Source organism: Mustela putorius, unplaced genomic scaffold, assembly GCF_011764305.1.
Source record: "Mustela putorius furo isolate JIRA1106 unplaced genomic scaffold, ASM1176430v1.1 tig00000281_pilon_pilon_pilon, whole genome shotgun sequence".
NCBI lineage: Eukaryota > Metazoa > Chordata > Mammalia > Carnivora > Mustelidae > Mustela > Mustela putorius.
In genome coordinates this window covers 21,699,089-21,716,420 of record NW_025421343.1, presented here as the reverse complement: position 1 = coordinate 21,716,420, position 17,332 = coordinate 21,699,089, and the positions used below count along the sequence as shown (strand labels likewise).

Sequence of the window (17,332 nt, the reverse complement as noted above, 5' to 3'; positions counted from 1 at the left end):
ACAGAGGTCATGCTTGTTGCCCTCTGAGGAACCGGTGAGGCCATGGAAGACCATGAACAGACTGCTGGGTCCCAGGGCCAGGCAAGGCTGCAGGTCAGCCCGTGTGCTGACAGGATGGTTGGAGAACTCCAGCGGGCAGGGAGGAGGCTAGGCAGACACAGAAGGACCATGGCCAGGAGGCAGGGGTAGGGCTGCAGCTGGTTAGCGCTGCCTCATGGGGGTGGCCTCACTGGGCCCAGTGCAGACCCCTCCCCGTGGCCTTTGGGAGGCCAGAGGCTGATGGCCATGGGCTGGAAGTATGCCTTCTGGAAGACTGTGCCTGGCTGATGGTGTTCTTCACCGGCCTGCCCTGTGGCTCTGCTGTTGAGGTGGGGCCACCGGGCTTGGTGACCACGCTGTCCCAGGGCCCAGCCCCCTGCTGCCACTGCCCTTGCTCTGCCCTCCTAGCCGGCCTCCATGGTTTGTTTTCAAGAAACAGATCCACCATGCTACCAATGTATTTTCTTATGATTTTCTGAATAACATTTCTTGCCTCTAGCTTTCTTTAGTGTGAGAATCCAGGGTACAATCTGTTTAACAAAGTAGAGGTTAACTGACTATTGATGTTATTGGTAAGGTTTCAGTTCAGTGGTAGGCTATAAGTAGTTAAGTTGTTGGGGATTTAGAAGTTATAAGCGGGTTTTGGCTGTGTGGGGGTAGGGCCCCTTCACTCCTGGGTAGTTCAAGGGTCAAGTGTATTTATTTATTAGGAATGTTAACCCGTTCTTTCAAACTATGTTAATTGGCGTTTTTGATAGTATGCCATTTCCTAAGTTGGATAGGTTTAGAATGGTCTGGCTGGTATTTTTCCCGTAAATTCTGTTATTTTTAGTGCATGAGTTTGAGAATGAAACGTTCAGGAGCACATTTATCATGTTATTGCAGAAATGCCTGTATGCCGCCTCCCCACTCGTAACCATGGAGAAATTATTCATGCTCTTATCGAACGCTAATTCCCCCATGTGTGGAATGTATTCCAACCCCCTTTTCAAGGACACTGCTCCCGCAATTATCCTTTCCCTACCTCGTGAGTTTTCCACCTTTCCCGGAACAGTCTCTTCAATATGAAAAACATGCTGCTGCTTCTCCCATCTTAAAATATATCATTCTCTTGATTCCACATCCCTCACCAAGCGACTAACTCCATTTTCCACTCTTTTCAGCAAAACTAGTTGCAAGAGTCATTTGTATTCATTACCTCCAGATGTCCCCACTATTTTCTCTTAATTCCAACCCAGGGTGGCTTTGCTCCTTCCCCAGGCCACCAAAACTCCCATAGTCGGGGGTCACTCACTGCTAACTCCATGGGTCAATTTCTAGTCTTTATCTTTTCCAGCAGCATTTGATAGATCACTGCCTCCTCCATATCCTGTGCTCATTGGCCTTCCGGGCAACCCCTCGCTTTCCTCCTGCTCCCTTGCAGATTGCTTCCCTTCTCTAGACCTCTTAGTGCTGGGGGAACCCGAGGCTCAGCCCTGTTCCTCTTCCTTCTCCTCCATGTAGTCCTTTGGTGATCCCATCCAGTTTCAGGGCACCAATATGCTGAAACTCCCCAAATTTCTATCTCCAGGGCAGAACTTTGTCTTAAACTTCAGACTCATGTATTCAGTTGCCTACTCAACACCCCCATTGGGATGTTTAATGCACATCTCAGAGTCAGCGAGTCTAAAAATGCCATCTCACACTCAGCCTGCCCCCTCCACAGCCTTTCCCCCATTAGTTGATGGAAGCGCCTTGTTTGGGGGGCTTGGCCAAGTGTCGGAGAGTCACTCCTGCCTCCTCCCCACTTATGACACCACACATCAAACACATCTGCAGATCCTGCCGGTTTAAGAAAGGAAAGATATTTCAGAATCCAGCTGTGCCTTACCCCCTCTGCTGCTCCTGCTGGCCAGGCTACCATTTTCTCTTGCCTGGATTATTGCGAAATCTCCCAACTGGTCTACTTTCGCCTTTGCCTCCCCCTACTGTTATCACAGTGGTTCTCTAAAATGTATGTTAGATTCCTCCTTGTTCAAACCTGTCCAGTAGTTTTAAGTCAAAGCCAGTCCTCCTAGTGATCTGTTTGGTTTAACCTGCCCCTGCCGCCTGCCACTGACTTGCTCGTCAACCTCTCCTTCTCCCCCTCACTGACTGCTCCAGTCCGACTTCCTCTCCGCTGTTCCTCAGATGCATCAGGCACACTCTTGTCTTATGGCCTTTGCAACTGGCTATTCCATGTGCCTGGAACACTTCCATATCCTTTAAATACTTGCTCCAATCTCCCATTCTCAAAGAGGCTTGACCATTAAAAGTGCAAAACAGTCCTATTCCCATCCTCCTGGTCCCCGATCACTTTACTCTGCTTTCCTTCCCCCAGCCCCACACTTATTACCTTCGGACCATCAAATAAATTATTCATTGTGTCTGCTGTTTCTTATCCATCTCCCCTGCTAGAGTGTTTAACTTCTATGAGGGCAAGGATCTTTGGTTCACGGACATGCTCCAAGGACCCCAAACAATGCCTTGGCAGAGAATAGGTATGCAATCAATATTTGTTGTATGAATACGGGACAGGCTCAGATTCCACTGGGCTTACTATAAAGTGCTCTCAGGTAGAATTTCCACTTATCACCTGTGCCCCACTAGCCCCACAGTGATGAGTGGACGAAGTTGCATGCCACGCCCCAGCTGGAAAAGACTCTTCAGCTTCTCCTTTGGAGAGGTAATCCAAAAATTTCACAGGTGAGAAATTTCCCAAACATGGAGAGGTTGTTAAAATAGTAAAACAGCCAAGAAGCCAAGCCACTGCTTTAGATAATTGAAAAAAAAATGAAAATCATATTCTCATCAACTTCCTGTTAAGAAGATCTTCTTCTCAATAGTAAACACAAGGAATGTATTTAATTTAAATAAGGGAGAGGCAACAACTTATTAATGCTTTTATAAAAAGAGCAAACTTTATTTTCTGTCATGTTGGAGGATACTGGCTTGATTTATATTATTATTCCCATTAATGTTTTATATAACTTGGGACGTACAAAAGGTATTGCAAATAAAAATTATTTTTATTCCAATGGAGGAGAAAATTACACATTTAAAAATCAAGTTTAATAGCAAAAGAAGTAAGACATAAAAGTTTCTACATTTAGAAAAATCTGATCGTGAAAACATCACCAACCTTGTGATGACTGCAGTATACTTTATGTGAACCCCTGAAAACCTTTGTTCCAAGTTTCAGTTTCTGTTCAGAAATAGTGCAGGCGGGGCAGAACTTTTCACCTTCTGACAGAATACGAAATTTAAGAGTCATTTGGTGTAATGTACATTCATTGGTTTTGGTTGGCAACTTTAATTCTTTTGGGTGTAAAGCTTATCTCTACTCAGAACCTATGTCCAGCAGCGATGCTGGACCTCAGGGGAGTTTGCTTCCTTGGGACTCTGGGGCCCTGTGAGGGTCCAGGACAACCACCTTCACTGCTGTGCAGCTACCCTGACAGGACTTGAACCTGGCTCACAGCAGCAAGCCTGCTAGAGTCCCAAAGAGTGCGACTTCCTGTATTTGCATATGAATGCCTCTGTCCTTCCAAGGCTAACTTGGTAGCATTCCACTGGCACTAAAGAGCCAACTGGTGGCATTTTGTCTAAGCCCCCCTGGCTGCTGGCTTCAGATGAAGATGACACTGTGTCCGATAGGTCAGTCTTCTCTCTGGGACTCAAGCACTTCTCGATTCCAGGCTCATCTGTGGGGCTGCCCTTGGAATTCAAAGGGATGCCGCTCTGTTCACAGTCTTGGAGGCGCCTGTGGTGATCATTGTTGAGCAACAGCACAATGGTTCCTCCAACGTGGAGCACTCTGACGGAAGATGGTAATTGGCATGAGTATTTCTTTCTTTTTAGACAACAAACAATCCCACTTTATTTTAAATATTTGGTGTTTTTAATTTGAAATTTAATTTTATCTATTTAAACACAAGGATTTTGATAATTAGGTAGTAGCTTCCATAATACATATTCATTATAGTAATTACAGAATCACTAACACAAATCTGCTTTAATTATCTATTTTTACTCTACTTAAAAGGCAAGCCTCAAAGTAATTCATAGTCACATTCTAATAAGTACAAAGGAAAAGGCAAATGAAAGAATCCTAAAGAATCAGCATATATGAGAGGTAGTAGGCTGTTGGCAGAAGAAAATCACCATAAATCACATGCACAAGGGAAGGACAACAGGGAAGACCAGAAAAGGAAGGGAAGACCCTGAGATGAAAACATTTGAGCAAATTCTGCACAGCAGGTCTATATGGACAAGTGACCAACACCACAGTCTCCAGGGCAGCTAAAGAGATTACTGACAGTGGGAGAGCGGCCAGCAGAGAGCTAAGGAGGGTGGCAAATGCTCCAGGCAAGTCTGAGGTGCCCCAGGAATGCATTAGGTGGGTCCCAAACCTGCGCTGTGAATTAAGGACAAGCAGGAGTGAGGTGGGCCAAGTGACAGTGAGGGACTGGAGCAGGGCAGGGAGCTGGAGGCAGCAAAGCCCAGACAGGAAAACCATCAGGTGGGGGAGGCACTCAAAGAAATTCAGCAGGGGGTGAATCTGAGGGGGTGGGAGGAGGAGGGAGGGAAAGAGGCTGTTTGGAATGTGCAGGGTGAATTCCAATCCACAGCTGCAGATACAGCCTGGAGGCAAGGAGAAGACCGGTGGAGGGAGAGATTTCAGAGTTTTATAGTACACAGCAGATAACAGGCGGAGGACATCATGGGGGGCGGAGGCGGTACCAAGTGAGAAGAGCAAAAAGGCCAAGGAACAGAGACTTCACTTTTAAAGGAGGAGAGAGGAGGAAGGGTCCGTAATCCTACAAGAAAGTCTGGACAACAGTGATGGCACAGAAGCCAAAGATGTTCGGTTTCCAGAAGGAAATAGTCTCAACAGTGTGTAGTGCGGCAGGACTAACAAGTGACTAGGATTACAAGAAGTCATCAGTGAACCTGGGTGTGTGATCTTGGTTGAGGGCAGGTGCAAATTGCTGGTCTGCCAGAATTGAGGGGGGACTGGAAGGTGAGGAAGCAGAGATGTCAGGGTAGACTATTCTTCCAGTAAGTTTGGGTGTATACGTAGGGAAACAGGATGACTGCTTGAGGGCCAGGAGTTACAGGGAATCTCTCCCACACCTGACAAAGACGTCAGGAGCTCAAGGAGCTTTTCCCTCATCTAAACAATCAGTGAATCAACACAAGTTTGTCTCCAAAATGCACTGTGTTATGCTATACTGACTGTATAAAGCTTCAAACTATGTAAAAAGTAAAAAATCAAACCACAAAGTCTGTGGGCAGGTGTCAGGGAAGCATGGTCATAGAAGTTCTTTATGTCCAAATACATACACTGATCCAACTGAGGCCTTCAGATTAGGGGGGAATTCCTGAATATCTTCTGGAAAGTTCCAGGCTAAATGCAAGTCACTGCTCACGCATACTGTATTTCACCACGAGCTGGCTTAATAGTGTGGCTGGTGAATTACCTAGGTAGGCACAAAGGCTGTGGTTATGAATCCTGGCTGCACAATGGAATCAGCTCGGGAGTGGTTAGGAAATACACCCATGTTCTACTCCAGACCAATTAAATTGGAGCCTCAGTGGGGAGGGGTGGAAAATGAGTGTTAGAGTTTTTCAAAAGCTCCTCAAATGGTTTTAATAAGAACTCAGGGTTGCCAAATCTGCTTGAGGGTAACATGTACAGGAGCTGAGGAAATGTCTGAATTATCGGTGTTGCCTAGAAAGAGACCTCACGTAATTATGACAAGGGTTAGCTAACCGTGCATCAGAGGGTAGATAATCCAAATAAGATAATCCAAAAAGAAGTGTGGAGCACCCAGTTCACATGATGGAGCTGAGATGGCTCCTGGTTGGACTCAGAGTTCATGTCAAGCTTTAATTCTTCTTATGGAATGTCGGCCTTGACACTCAATTTTTTCTACCCAACACCCATGGCTCATTTTTTCTGTTGGTGACATTATTTATATACAGGCTCTCAAACATCTATGTTGTCTTGCTCTATCAAATGCCCAACTGAGCCGATTTCATGAACCGACCTTTTAGTCATATCTTTTTATTCCTCCATGTGTTCTAGGTTCTCTCCTTTCTCAGATAGGAAAACAGGCCTCACTGTCTGAACCTCTCAAAGAAATACTTTCACTGAATTAGATTCCCTGAGGCTGACCTTAGAAACCATGCCGTGAATAACACCTGTCTTCCTTCTATAATAAGCAGTGTTGTAACCTCTCTAGGTTACTGATGTTCCCTGTGTGAACTGTTGTGTGGTTTAGTAGCTGGGATCTCGAGAAAATTCATCTTTCTGGGTCCCAGTTTCTCATCTGGAAAGCATGGGTGATTAACACACAACAGGCAAGGTTTTGGGGAGGATTACAAGTAAATAGGTAAATTACCTACTCAGTGATTAAAATACACGTCACTATTTCAGATGCTCAAATTTCAGGCAATAACGACAAACTGGTATCTTTTCCAAAATAAAACTTAGAATAGTGTAAGATGATATGGAATAACTATTTCAATTATAAGCTTCTGATTTGAAACCTTAGAAAACTGAACTACAAAAGTTTTGGATAAATCACTAAGATGCAATCAAATCTTAACTGAAGAACTATGATATATTTTGGTTAAATGTCCACTAACTCAAAAATTGTAAGAATAAACTCAACAACTTACCTCTCCATTTCTTGTAGAATGTTTTTGATGTCTTTCCCTAACTTAAACTTTTTCCCAAATGGAATGTCAGAAATAATAACATCGACACTCTCTGAGGGCAATGGCAATTCTGAAATACAGAAACCAGAGAATCCAGCTACATTAAGTTCAAATATTTACAACCTAAATACAAGAAAATTGAAGTATGCCAAATTATTTTTGCATATTAAATAAAACTTAGGGTTGCTAACACTGTTTCCAAGAAATCACAAGGCTTTTCACTAAAAAATAAATGGTAAAGTTATTATATTGTTTTTTGAAAACTGGTTTCTCTGTTATGACAATAGGATATAAATTAAGCAGAATCTTAAATTAATCAAAAAATTGAATTCTCTAAACATATTACATGACTAGAAAGTTGCCAGATCCAAGAAGAAATACATTAAATTGTCTAGAACCTTCCACAAACCATGTTCTGTAACTTGTATTTCTCTCTTCATAGTTACTTATACAATTTTGCATGTGTAGATATACTTGCTTTTAAGGGAGATGATCTTAGCTTTCACTGAAATTTTAAAGGAGACCCAAAAGATTAAGAACATCTACTTAAGTACTAAGACCAGAGAAAATGCTAAACAAATCAACAAAGTGATTATCGCTAAACAAAATTAAATATAGTGTTTGATTACTAACTCTAAATTTTCTCATCTTTACAATTCTCAGAAATTAGATTATCAGAAGGTAATAGACAGACATAAGTTTAACTTCCACATTTTCTGAGTATACTTTTCATTTTCTACTTATTTTACTTGCCACCCATCATGTACATTAGGTATTCATAAGGTATTCGATAGCATCTAATTCTATAAAAATATAATAAAATGTAAATAATCTTTACTATTTTGAATACCATATACATTTTTGTTGGCTGGAAACTTAAAAACAAAACAAAAAGTCCCATTAACTGGGAAAAATCTGAAGAACACCTGGGAAATCTCACCTAGTTCTAACCCTTGCTTGAGATTAGTAGAATAAGAATAGGTTGTTAGAAAAGTTTCAGAATAATATTCTTTTAAAGCTTGGCAGGAATTCTTTTTTTTTCTAAGTCATATATATTTTTAAATTTTTTATTTTTTAAAGATTTTATTTATTTATTTGACAGACAGAGATCACAAGTAGGCAGAGAGGCAGGCAGAGAGAGAGGATGAAGCAGGCTCCCTGCTGAGCAGAGAGCCGGACGTGGGACTTGATCCCAGGACCCTGGGATCACGACCTGAGCTGAAGGCAGAGGCTTTAACCCACTGAGCCACCCAGGTGCCCCTCATATATATTTTTTAAAGATTTGTCTATTTATTTTAGAGAGGGGAGGGAGCATAACAGGAGAGGGACTGAGAATTTCAAGCCGAAACCAAGAATTGCTCAACTCACTGCACTATCCAGGCGCCCCCCAAGTCATATTTAAACTTCACACATTTAGTTTTTGGGTGTTGATATAGAACATGTACATATAAATAGTTTCAATATTTTTGCAGAACTACTCAAGGCAATGTACAGTGAAGGCAATCGTGGCAATCAGATGTTTTATACATGAGAAACCATGGAGTAGTTTACTGTTGAGTTTGAGCCCACATCTTTCTTTTGCATTCACAGACACACAGACACACACACACACACACACACACTAGCTGTCCAATTTGCTCAGGTTTGGTTAACATTTTTTTTTCTTGTCAGTCTCTATTTTTATTTGCAACTTTCCTACTCTGAATTATATAATTTGCTGAACTGCTTTAAATAATTTTAGAAGTTGAAGGAACAATCTTCACAGAATAATTCTTTCAAGAAGTTCTAGAACTAAGCAATGTTCTCTTCCCATAGAACCTAAGATGAGCTTTTGTGGGTATGTGTGAGAAGGCAGGCAGGCCCTGGCATCCAACAGCCTGCATTTGGCTCTGTCTCTAAGTAGCTAGGGGACTTTGGGAAATTATTGTGTCAGTTTCCTCATCTGTAAAGTGGGTACTCTTAAGTTGACAAGTGAGGTCGTTTATGGAAAGCATCTGGAATGGTGCCTGGCACGGAGTGAGCACTCAGTAATGGTTAGGTCTTGTAGTTATCATGAACAACGTCCTCTCTGTGTGTACGGGCGGATGACAGCTAGGTGGAGATCAGTGGGCTGGAATCCTTCAAAGCAGCTCTGCACAACACAGCATGTCCTTCCCCTGGCTTCTCAAAGGCCACGTAGGGCAACTGCTTCCAGATGGGCCTCTTTCCTACTCCTTTCCTCCTGCAGTGGTTCTCAGAGCCACAGTTCTCCCAGGCAGCGTCATCGGGAGCTACAGCAGCAGCAGTATCTCCTGGGAACTACAAATGCAAATCCTCGCCCCCTTTATCCCAAACCTACTATTTAGTGTGTATCAGAATCTGAACGGCTGGTGAAACACAGACTGTTGTCCCCACCTCCAGGGTTTCTGGTGAGGAAACTCCTGAAAGCAGGAGCACCTGACCCCTGATTTTCAACACAGTAGAATCTGTTATTAAATGCTTTGAACTGCCTGAGAACAAGGAGTTTGCCTGTAACTAAGGAGATAAAATTCTGAAATAGAAACATAGCTCAAAACAAGTATGTAAAAATCATCCCCTTTACAACTCTGCAGGATGATTCAAGAACATGAAAAAAAAAATTAACATACTGGTGTGTCTTGAACAAAAAGAACCATTCTCCCTCCTTCCAGAACAAAAATGGGTAAGAACTGCTTTAAAACTCAGGATTATGGCCGTAATGTGTTTTCTTCCAATAGGTTTTAAGAGTCTTTGAGATACGTTTTTGTGCTTATATTTAGACAAATGATGAAATAAATTGAGATCTACAAAACTGGACACACCCTTCCTATGTTCTTTCATCATACTTCCTCCTGTTTGAACATTCTTTATAAATTCTTTCCGGATTTATAACATTCTTATTGTTCTGTGTCTGTAATTCTCATAGCTGTTTAAAATCAGCTATATATTCAAGTTGATTCAGTCCTCATGACCAATCACTTTGTCTTGGCCTTCTTCATTTTTCAGTTGATTTATCTTTTAGATGTTTGGATTTTATTAAAATTTTCCCCTGCAGGGTTTATTAGTGAAATGTTGCCTGAACTTTTTTATTTTTTAAAATATTTTATTTATTTTTAGTGAGAGAGTGGAAGAGCATTTTGTGAGCCAGGGTGGGGGTGGAGAGCAGGAGGCGGCGGGGATGGGGCACGATTAGGTAGAGAATCTCAAGCAGACTCTGTGCTGAGTGGGGTACCCCACACAGGGCTCAGTGTCACCCTTCTGAGATCATGACCTGAGATGAAACCAAGAGTCAGGCTCTAAACTGGCTTAGCCACCTAGGTGGCCCACTTGACATTTTTTATATCTGAAATGTCTTTGTACTAAAATGACATCTTGGATGGGTATATTTTTGGGGTTGCACTTGTTATTTACCTTGTAAATAGCCACTATTCTACTGACAGTACTGCTCAATAACTTCCTGTTTCTTTCCATTGTGGCCAGATTTTGAAGTTTATTGCATCTAGATTATGACCTTTGGTTGCTGCTGCTGATTTTTTTCCTTCTATTTTTATTATTTGTTTTCTTATTTCAATAAGTGCAGGAGAATACAAATCCTTCCATAAAGTTTCAGTCTGTTGTCTTAATCCAGAAGCTCATAATTAGTCTTAAATATGCAAAATGTAGTTTGGCATCTGGAACTGGTGACCTTTTAACTTACAGTCCAAAGAGGAACATTTTCAAGAACAAGATGATTAGAAATAAGAATACATACTTCTTGAAATATTTATTGGCTGACAAATTGTTTATTATTATAGTGGACTGAAAAAAATTATCTGGGCACATTGAAATAAAAAAAACCCCACAAGCTTAAAATTAACAAGTAAAATGATATTTTGTGATCTGTATTCTTATACTGATTGGTTTCTTAGATGTATTCATCTCTAATCCCATGTCATTAATGGATATTTTTCTGAAGAATGTAATACTTTTTTAATAGGAACTTCAAATTTTTTTCATAGAATTGCCTGTAATATTCTTCAAAGTTTCACTTTAATGGCTAATAGACTTCTTTGTAGACTCTAATATTTTTATTTGAGAAAATAAGTAGAGAACCTTTCTTTACAGGTTCTAAAGTAACAGTTGAGCTCAGAGCAAATTCTGCTAACTGGAGGATACTCTCAATTTTATTTCTTACATAGGAAAAGTCTAAATATTTCAGCCCTGAAGTTCAATGTCTTCATTTATAGTGTCTTTGACAAACATTTTCATGACACAAAACTCAAATTGTCTCTACTGTTCTTTTAATTCGCTTACCAAGTGTAGAGCCTGAAGAATCTAAGCCTTCTGAATTTGATTCCATTCCATTCTAGAATATACATTTATCCAATTAAAGAAAGCCATTAGAAGCTTCTTCGTATAAGATAGCCAAGGAGTATTTATAGAATTTCAGAATTAAATCTTGTTCATTATTAAGCTCTCAGTTTTAGTTTGTTCATTTCTTCCTTGGTGTTTTTAGGGATTTTAATGTCCTCTTGTTTTGTTTTTCATAACTGCAATCATCAAAAATTGCAGAAACTTAAGTTTTGGGGCATTATATTTGTTAAATTCTTTGATTACAGATTTCCAACAGATTTTTTGAAAAATGCAACCACCATGAGCCTATTGGTTTATTTAAAAACTTTTATAATACAATTATAGAGTACTTTGATCCAAAAAGCCATTCTTTGAAGGCTTAAATATTTTTAAACCTAACTGATGATGGGCAGGGAAATAAACTGTGTTCTGTTATGAAGTTTGTTTGTTTTTGCAACCACCTTCATCACAAATAGTTTGCAAGTCAGTTATCCCATGTGTATTTAAAAAATGTTTTTCAAAAGTTTATTATTTTGGTAACTTAAGTTTCTATTTCATTTATAGAACATCAGAGCTTGTTTGAAGATAATTATGAATTATGTGGATACCACGCCAGATTTCAAGTACATTTCTGCTTCATAGATTTCGTTAGAATACTAATTACCACTAAATACTGCATAAACAGACACATATGCAATTCTGAGCTGAATTTACAGTAGCACTCACAATTATAAAAGATGTTATCTTTGACAGAAAAAATCTCCTGCATTTCCAAGAACTGGGAAAAAGAAAAGCTAAACCACCACTGGAACAGATTTAATGGATTTTCTTTTTGAATACATCTGATAACAGTGATACAAAACTGGCAACACCTAACCGTCTGCAAAGGTCTTCAAATGGAACCAACAAATTAATGGCTATAGCTTCATTTGGTTTGCATGTATAAGAAAACTTGGAATTGAAAGTGAGCAAAATTAATTTAGAATAGTCATTTGATCTAAATGAAAAGTCATGCTTCACAGAATGATGGTTAATGCATTCGTCTCTAGCTGTTTTTGATAAGTGGCTGTTTTGGGGCTCAATCTCCTTAAAATAATTACTATGTTTTAGAGTAAATGCTAGATGCTTCTATAAATACATCTGTTTCATTTGATCAGTGATATCACCTTGGCCCACACAGTGGATGATAAATGTCAACAAACATTTTACTTAAGTAATGTATTCACCAGCTTACTTGAGAAATGGAAACTCTTTATTAACTTTCTCATTAAACATGTGCTTTAAAAAACTTATTACTGCTGAGTTTGTTATAGAATATAAGTGTTATCGAATATTTAAAAAGGACTGATACCATGTAACAAACTGTAAAGCCATTATACCAAAAAACACTCAACTCTTTGTGGGAAGCTTCTGATTCCCTACTTCCACATACTCTATGTACACCTAACCCATCACTTCCCACATTTCCTTCTGATTCCCCAAATGGGCGGCCTGGCAGCTTCAAGAGCTTTGCATCACATGACATGGGCCACAAAACACGTGGCTAGAACACCAGGGCCCAGGCCATCAAGGGCAGCCACCACATTATGGGCAGCTTCTGGGTGTATTGTAAAAAGCAGGCTTTACTCCTACAAGGGTTGAAAGGAATGACACCTGAGAACAAAGCACAGTTGTTAGCAATAAGCTTGTTATAAAATCTCACTGAAGTAATGTCTAATTGGAAGGGAAAACGTTCCTTTTTTCTCCTGTTGACAATTTTGTGGTCTTAATTAACTTATACATGTGTTTCTTTTGCTCAAATCTGTATCTATTACAGCTCTCTATCTTATCCTAGGAATGTAAATATATCTGTAGATTAACAAAAAACAAAGCCTAACCAATGACTAATTAGTTCCTAAGATAGCCTGTAACATAATATTCATCTGGTTCCAAACTTTCATGGTAATTAAAACTTAGGAATATACACAAGCAAGTTCTGCATATTAAAGGATCATCTTCTTTTATACCAGTAGAAAGTCACAAAGTAAACATTACTAAAAAAGTAGAAAAATAATCCAGTCATTAACGCACACAAAGAGAACTAAGAGAGTGATTCTGCAGAAACAAATCACAATGGGAGTTATTACTAACTTCCTAGACATACCCACATTGACTGAGGTCTTAAATAGGTTTTTTTTTTTAAAGATTTGATTTATTTATTTGATAGAGAGAGATCACAAGCAGGCAGAGAGGCAGGCAGAGAGAGAAAGAGAGGAGGAAGCAGGCTCTCCGTCGAGCAGAGAGCCGGATGCGGGACTCAATCCCACATCAAGACCTGAGCCGAAGGCAGAGGTTTAACCCACTGAGCCACCCAGGCGCCCCTGAGGTCTTTATTCGTGCTGTGTGTTAGGCAAAGTACTCAATGTGCTTATGGGATAAATCCCCACCACGGGCTCTAGGAAGTAGGGATTATTCTCATACTGTAGATGACAAAATACAGAGGTCTATGCTTTTGCTGAGGGCCACACACTGGAGAAACAATGGTGAAGCAAGGATTTATACTCAGTCTGTTGGACTCTGAAGTCCCTGGGTCCTCTTACTTACTATGGTAAAAAAGATGTGAAATCCCCACATCTGTCAATGTCTAACAAAGAACAATTCTTGGGTCTCAGCATTCTAAATTGTGTTTATGATTAAAGCTTTTAAAGGCAAAACCAAATTAGTGAAGAAAATAAACACTAGGCTTTAGCTACAATGTCCACCTCTAAAGTAAAGATATGTAGTAAAGGGCTAATTATTATTATTATTATTTTTTAAATTAAAGATTTTGTTTATTTATTTGACAGAGGGAGAGAAACACACAGTGAGAGAAGGAACACAAGCAGAGGGATGTGGGAGAAGGAGAGGCAAGCTTCCTGCCAAGTAGGGAACCTGATGCGGGGCTCGATCCCAGGACCCTGGGATCATGACCCAAGCTGAAGGCAGATGCTTAATGCCCCCCAGGCACCCAGGAAGGGCTAATTATTAAATAACAGTTAATACTGGCTCCTCTATACACTAGAATAAATATGGTTTCTTCATCTGAAATTTAATGTTAAAAGGTTAGGATGTTGAAACAATTTAAAATAGATGGCTCATTCTTTCTTCCAGAAAGTTACTCCGAGAACAATTCACAAAAGAATAATCTACAAATGACATAGTGTGAAAAATGTTTCATCTCACTAGTAATTAAGGAAAACTAAGTTTGAAAAATGTATCAAATTTATAGTTCTTAAGAGTGCAATCCTGCAGTACAATGATACTATCTGGCCTCAACAATGGTTTAGGGAAACGTGCCCCGCCAGCTGATGCTGGCCTGGGGTAAGCACAACTTCTCAACTGCTCTCTTCATCCTGAGGCCTCTTTCCCTTCTCTATGCTTATTCCCTAGGTGATCTCCTGGATTTAGATGTTACCCGTACTGATGATGCCTCACCTCTCCCCTCACACTCCAGATCTGGGTACGGGGCTACTAACCGTGCCATCCTCTCCACTTGATGCCTAATGATCCAGAACTCCAACTTGTACCCCTACCATTTTCCCAACCCCGTGAATGGCCACCCCACCCTCCAGCTCCTCAAGTCAGGCAGCTGGGTCATGCTTGCTCCTTTTCACACGAGGCCACATTCAATCCAACAATAAATCCTGCTCACTCTACCTTCTAAAATTAAGTATCTGACCTCTCCTCAACATCTCCATGAATAGCACTTGGGCCCGAGGCACCTCACTCCTTACTGGATCATCGCAAGAACCTTAACTAGCTTCTGTGTTTCCGGTTTCCATCCTCCCTGCTCTCGTCCATTATTAACATGGCACTTAGAATGATCCTTTATTCGCCCATTGGTGCCCTAGAGAACCTTTTGTTTTCAACACTTAAAAACAGTAACTGAAATCCTTTGCTTGGTTTTAAAGTGAAATCTTATGGAAAATGCCCCCCACATGAAAGTAAATAAAAACGGAGTTGGAAGCATGGCAGAGGTCAGACAGACAGCTGGGTACTTCCTTCCTGATGCCTCTGAGGCCCTCTGGAGATTGCAAAGTACTGGAAAAATCACTGCTCTGCAATAGCTGAGGAAGCCATCCCAGTCTTCTTCTTTTTTTTTTTTTTTTAAAGATTTTATTCATTTATTTGACAGAGAGAGAGATCAGAAGTAGGCAGAGAGGCAGGCAGAGAGAGAGAGGAGGAAGCAGGCTCCCTGCTGAGCAGAGAGCCCGATGCGGGACTCGATCCCAGGATCCTGAGATCATGACCTGAGCTGAAGGCAGCGGCTTAACCCACTGAGCCACCCAGGCTCCCCATCCCAGTCTTCTTGAAGGTCCCCCCAAAACAGCTTTCTGAAAGAAATTAGAGTTCACGAAAGCTGATTTCAGCCTCCTCATCCGTCGTTTTCCTCTAAAAACCTGTGTCTTACACACAGAGTCCCATAAAAACCTTGACAGAGGGGCGCCTGGGTGGCTCAGTGGATTAAGCGTCTGCCTTCGGCTCAGGTCATGATCTCAGGGTCCTGGGATCGCGTCCCACATCGGGCTCCCTGCTCAGTGGGGAGCCTGCTTCCCCCTCTGCCCCTCTGTGCACCCATCGTCCCTGCTTGTGAGCACACGCTCACATTCTCTTCTCCCTCCCTCTTTCTCACAAAAATAAAATAAATAAATAAATAAAATTTAAAAAGGAAAAAAAAAACCAACCTTGACAGGTTGAAAAAGTAGTTGTTGGCAGCAAACAACATGAGATCTTAATCAACAATGCAACTTCTTCTTTGGGGGCTGCTTTACTATGTTTTTACGCATAAGTCACCCTAATGTTTTCTTCCTGACACTCTACTACTTTTCCATTACAATAAAAAATTTTAAAATAACATTTAGTTCCTCCGGATTATAGGTTTAATACTGAGACCATCTACTACCTGTTTATACTGTTTCAAGAGAATACCATTGTAGCAGGGAATTAAATGTGCTTATTTTTTAAGGGAGAAAGATGTACTAGAGGAAAGGGAAAGAAATAAGGAATGTGAGGCTTGACTAAAATGGTTTAAATACTATGGGCCTTAAGGAAGCGTTCTTTTGACTAGACTGAGCAGAGTTGATTTCTAGTCATGTTTGTCCCTCCTGATCCCCCATCAGTAAAAGGTTTCCCTCCCTCTACCTCACAGGGTGACCAACTGTCGTGGTTTGCCAACGCGTTCTGGTTTTAGCACTGAAAGTACTGGTTTAGCACACAGGGATGGTTACCTCATTTCTATATAACAAGAATACTGTCCAGTGTGAGGCAAGGGTAAGGTAAGACAATTTAGGGCATTTCAGTTTATCTGGAAGAAGTCTGAAGTTTTGGGGCACTAGGTGGCTAATTGGTTAAGCATCTGCCTTTGGCTCTGGTCACGAACCCAGGGTCATGGGATCGAGCCCTGCATCAGGCTCCCTGCTCAGTGGAGAGGCTGCTTCTCCCTTTCCCTCTGCCTGCTGCTCTGGCTACATGTGCTCTCTCAAATAAATTAATAAAATCTTTAAAAAAAAAATCTGAAGTTTTATTATTATTACACAATACTCCTTATTTTATGCCTACATTAAGTGATCCCTGGTTATGATGTGAGAAATGGTTCAGATACAACAAACACATCTTTTTTTTTTTTTTTTTTTTTTTTATTTTATTTGACAGAGAGAGAGATCACAAGTAGGCAGAGAGGCAGGCAGAGACAGAGGGGGAAGCAGGCTCCCTGCTGAGCAGAGGGCCTGATGTGGGGCTCGATCCCAGGACACCGAGATCATGGCCTGAGCCGAAGGCAGTGGCTTAATCCACTGAGCCACCCAGGCGCCCCAACAAACACATCTTAAAAAGGCACTTTCACTTAAATGTTTAGGGAGACTGAATAAATGTTACTAATAATGAATCTTTCAAAAAAATAAGTTATAATTATACTATAGGAAATAAATCAAGGATTAACTCCACAGATATATTCAACCTTTATATTAGAAAGTGAATTTTATTTAATATTATGATTCTAAATATATTTAAATATGTTCATTTTCCCAAAAGTTTGCATTTTTAATATCTTACCTGTAACAGAGACTTTAAGTAACTCAATTTTATCCTGAAGGCCTGCAGCTTTCAGATTATCATATGCACCTAGTAACTGTGAATCACTGACATCAGCGCCCACATAATACACATCCTACGAGGAAAGAAAGTCCTGTTTTAAGTATGAGTT

At 40.6% G+C, this 17,332-nt stretch overlaps 1 protein-coding gene across 3 annotated transcripts in view; it reads right to left on the bottom strand.

Moving 5' to 3' along the window:
* Positions 1–2,952: 2,952 nt before the first annotated feature.
* Positions 2,953–17,332, bottom strand: part of THUMPD2 (THUMP domain containing 2) — a 41,032-nt gene continuing 26,652 nt past the window's right edge. For 2 of the 3 annotated variants that reach the window (XM_013062987.2, XM_004765532.3), the window contains exons 8-10: positions 17,182–17,296; positions 6,745–6,853; positions 2,953–3,874 (exon numbers count right to left, since the gene is read on the bottom strand). In XM_013062987.2, coding sequence (XP_012918441.1) covers positions 3,550–3,874; positions 6,745–6,853; positions 17,182–17,296 — 549 coding nt within the window. In that variant the 3' untranslated portion in view covers positions 2,953–3,549. Of the gene's footprint in view, positions 3,875–5,403; positions 5,541–6,744; positions 6,854–17,181; positions 17,297–17,332 lie in introns of all 3 variants that reach the window. The other variant, XR_006606482.1, reaches the window with a different exon arrangement.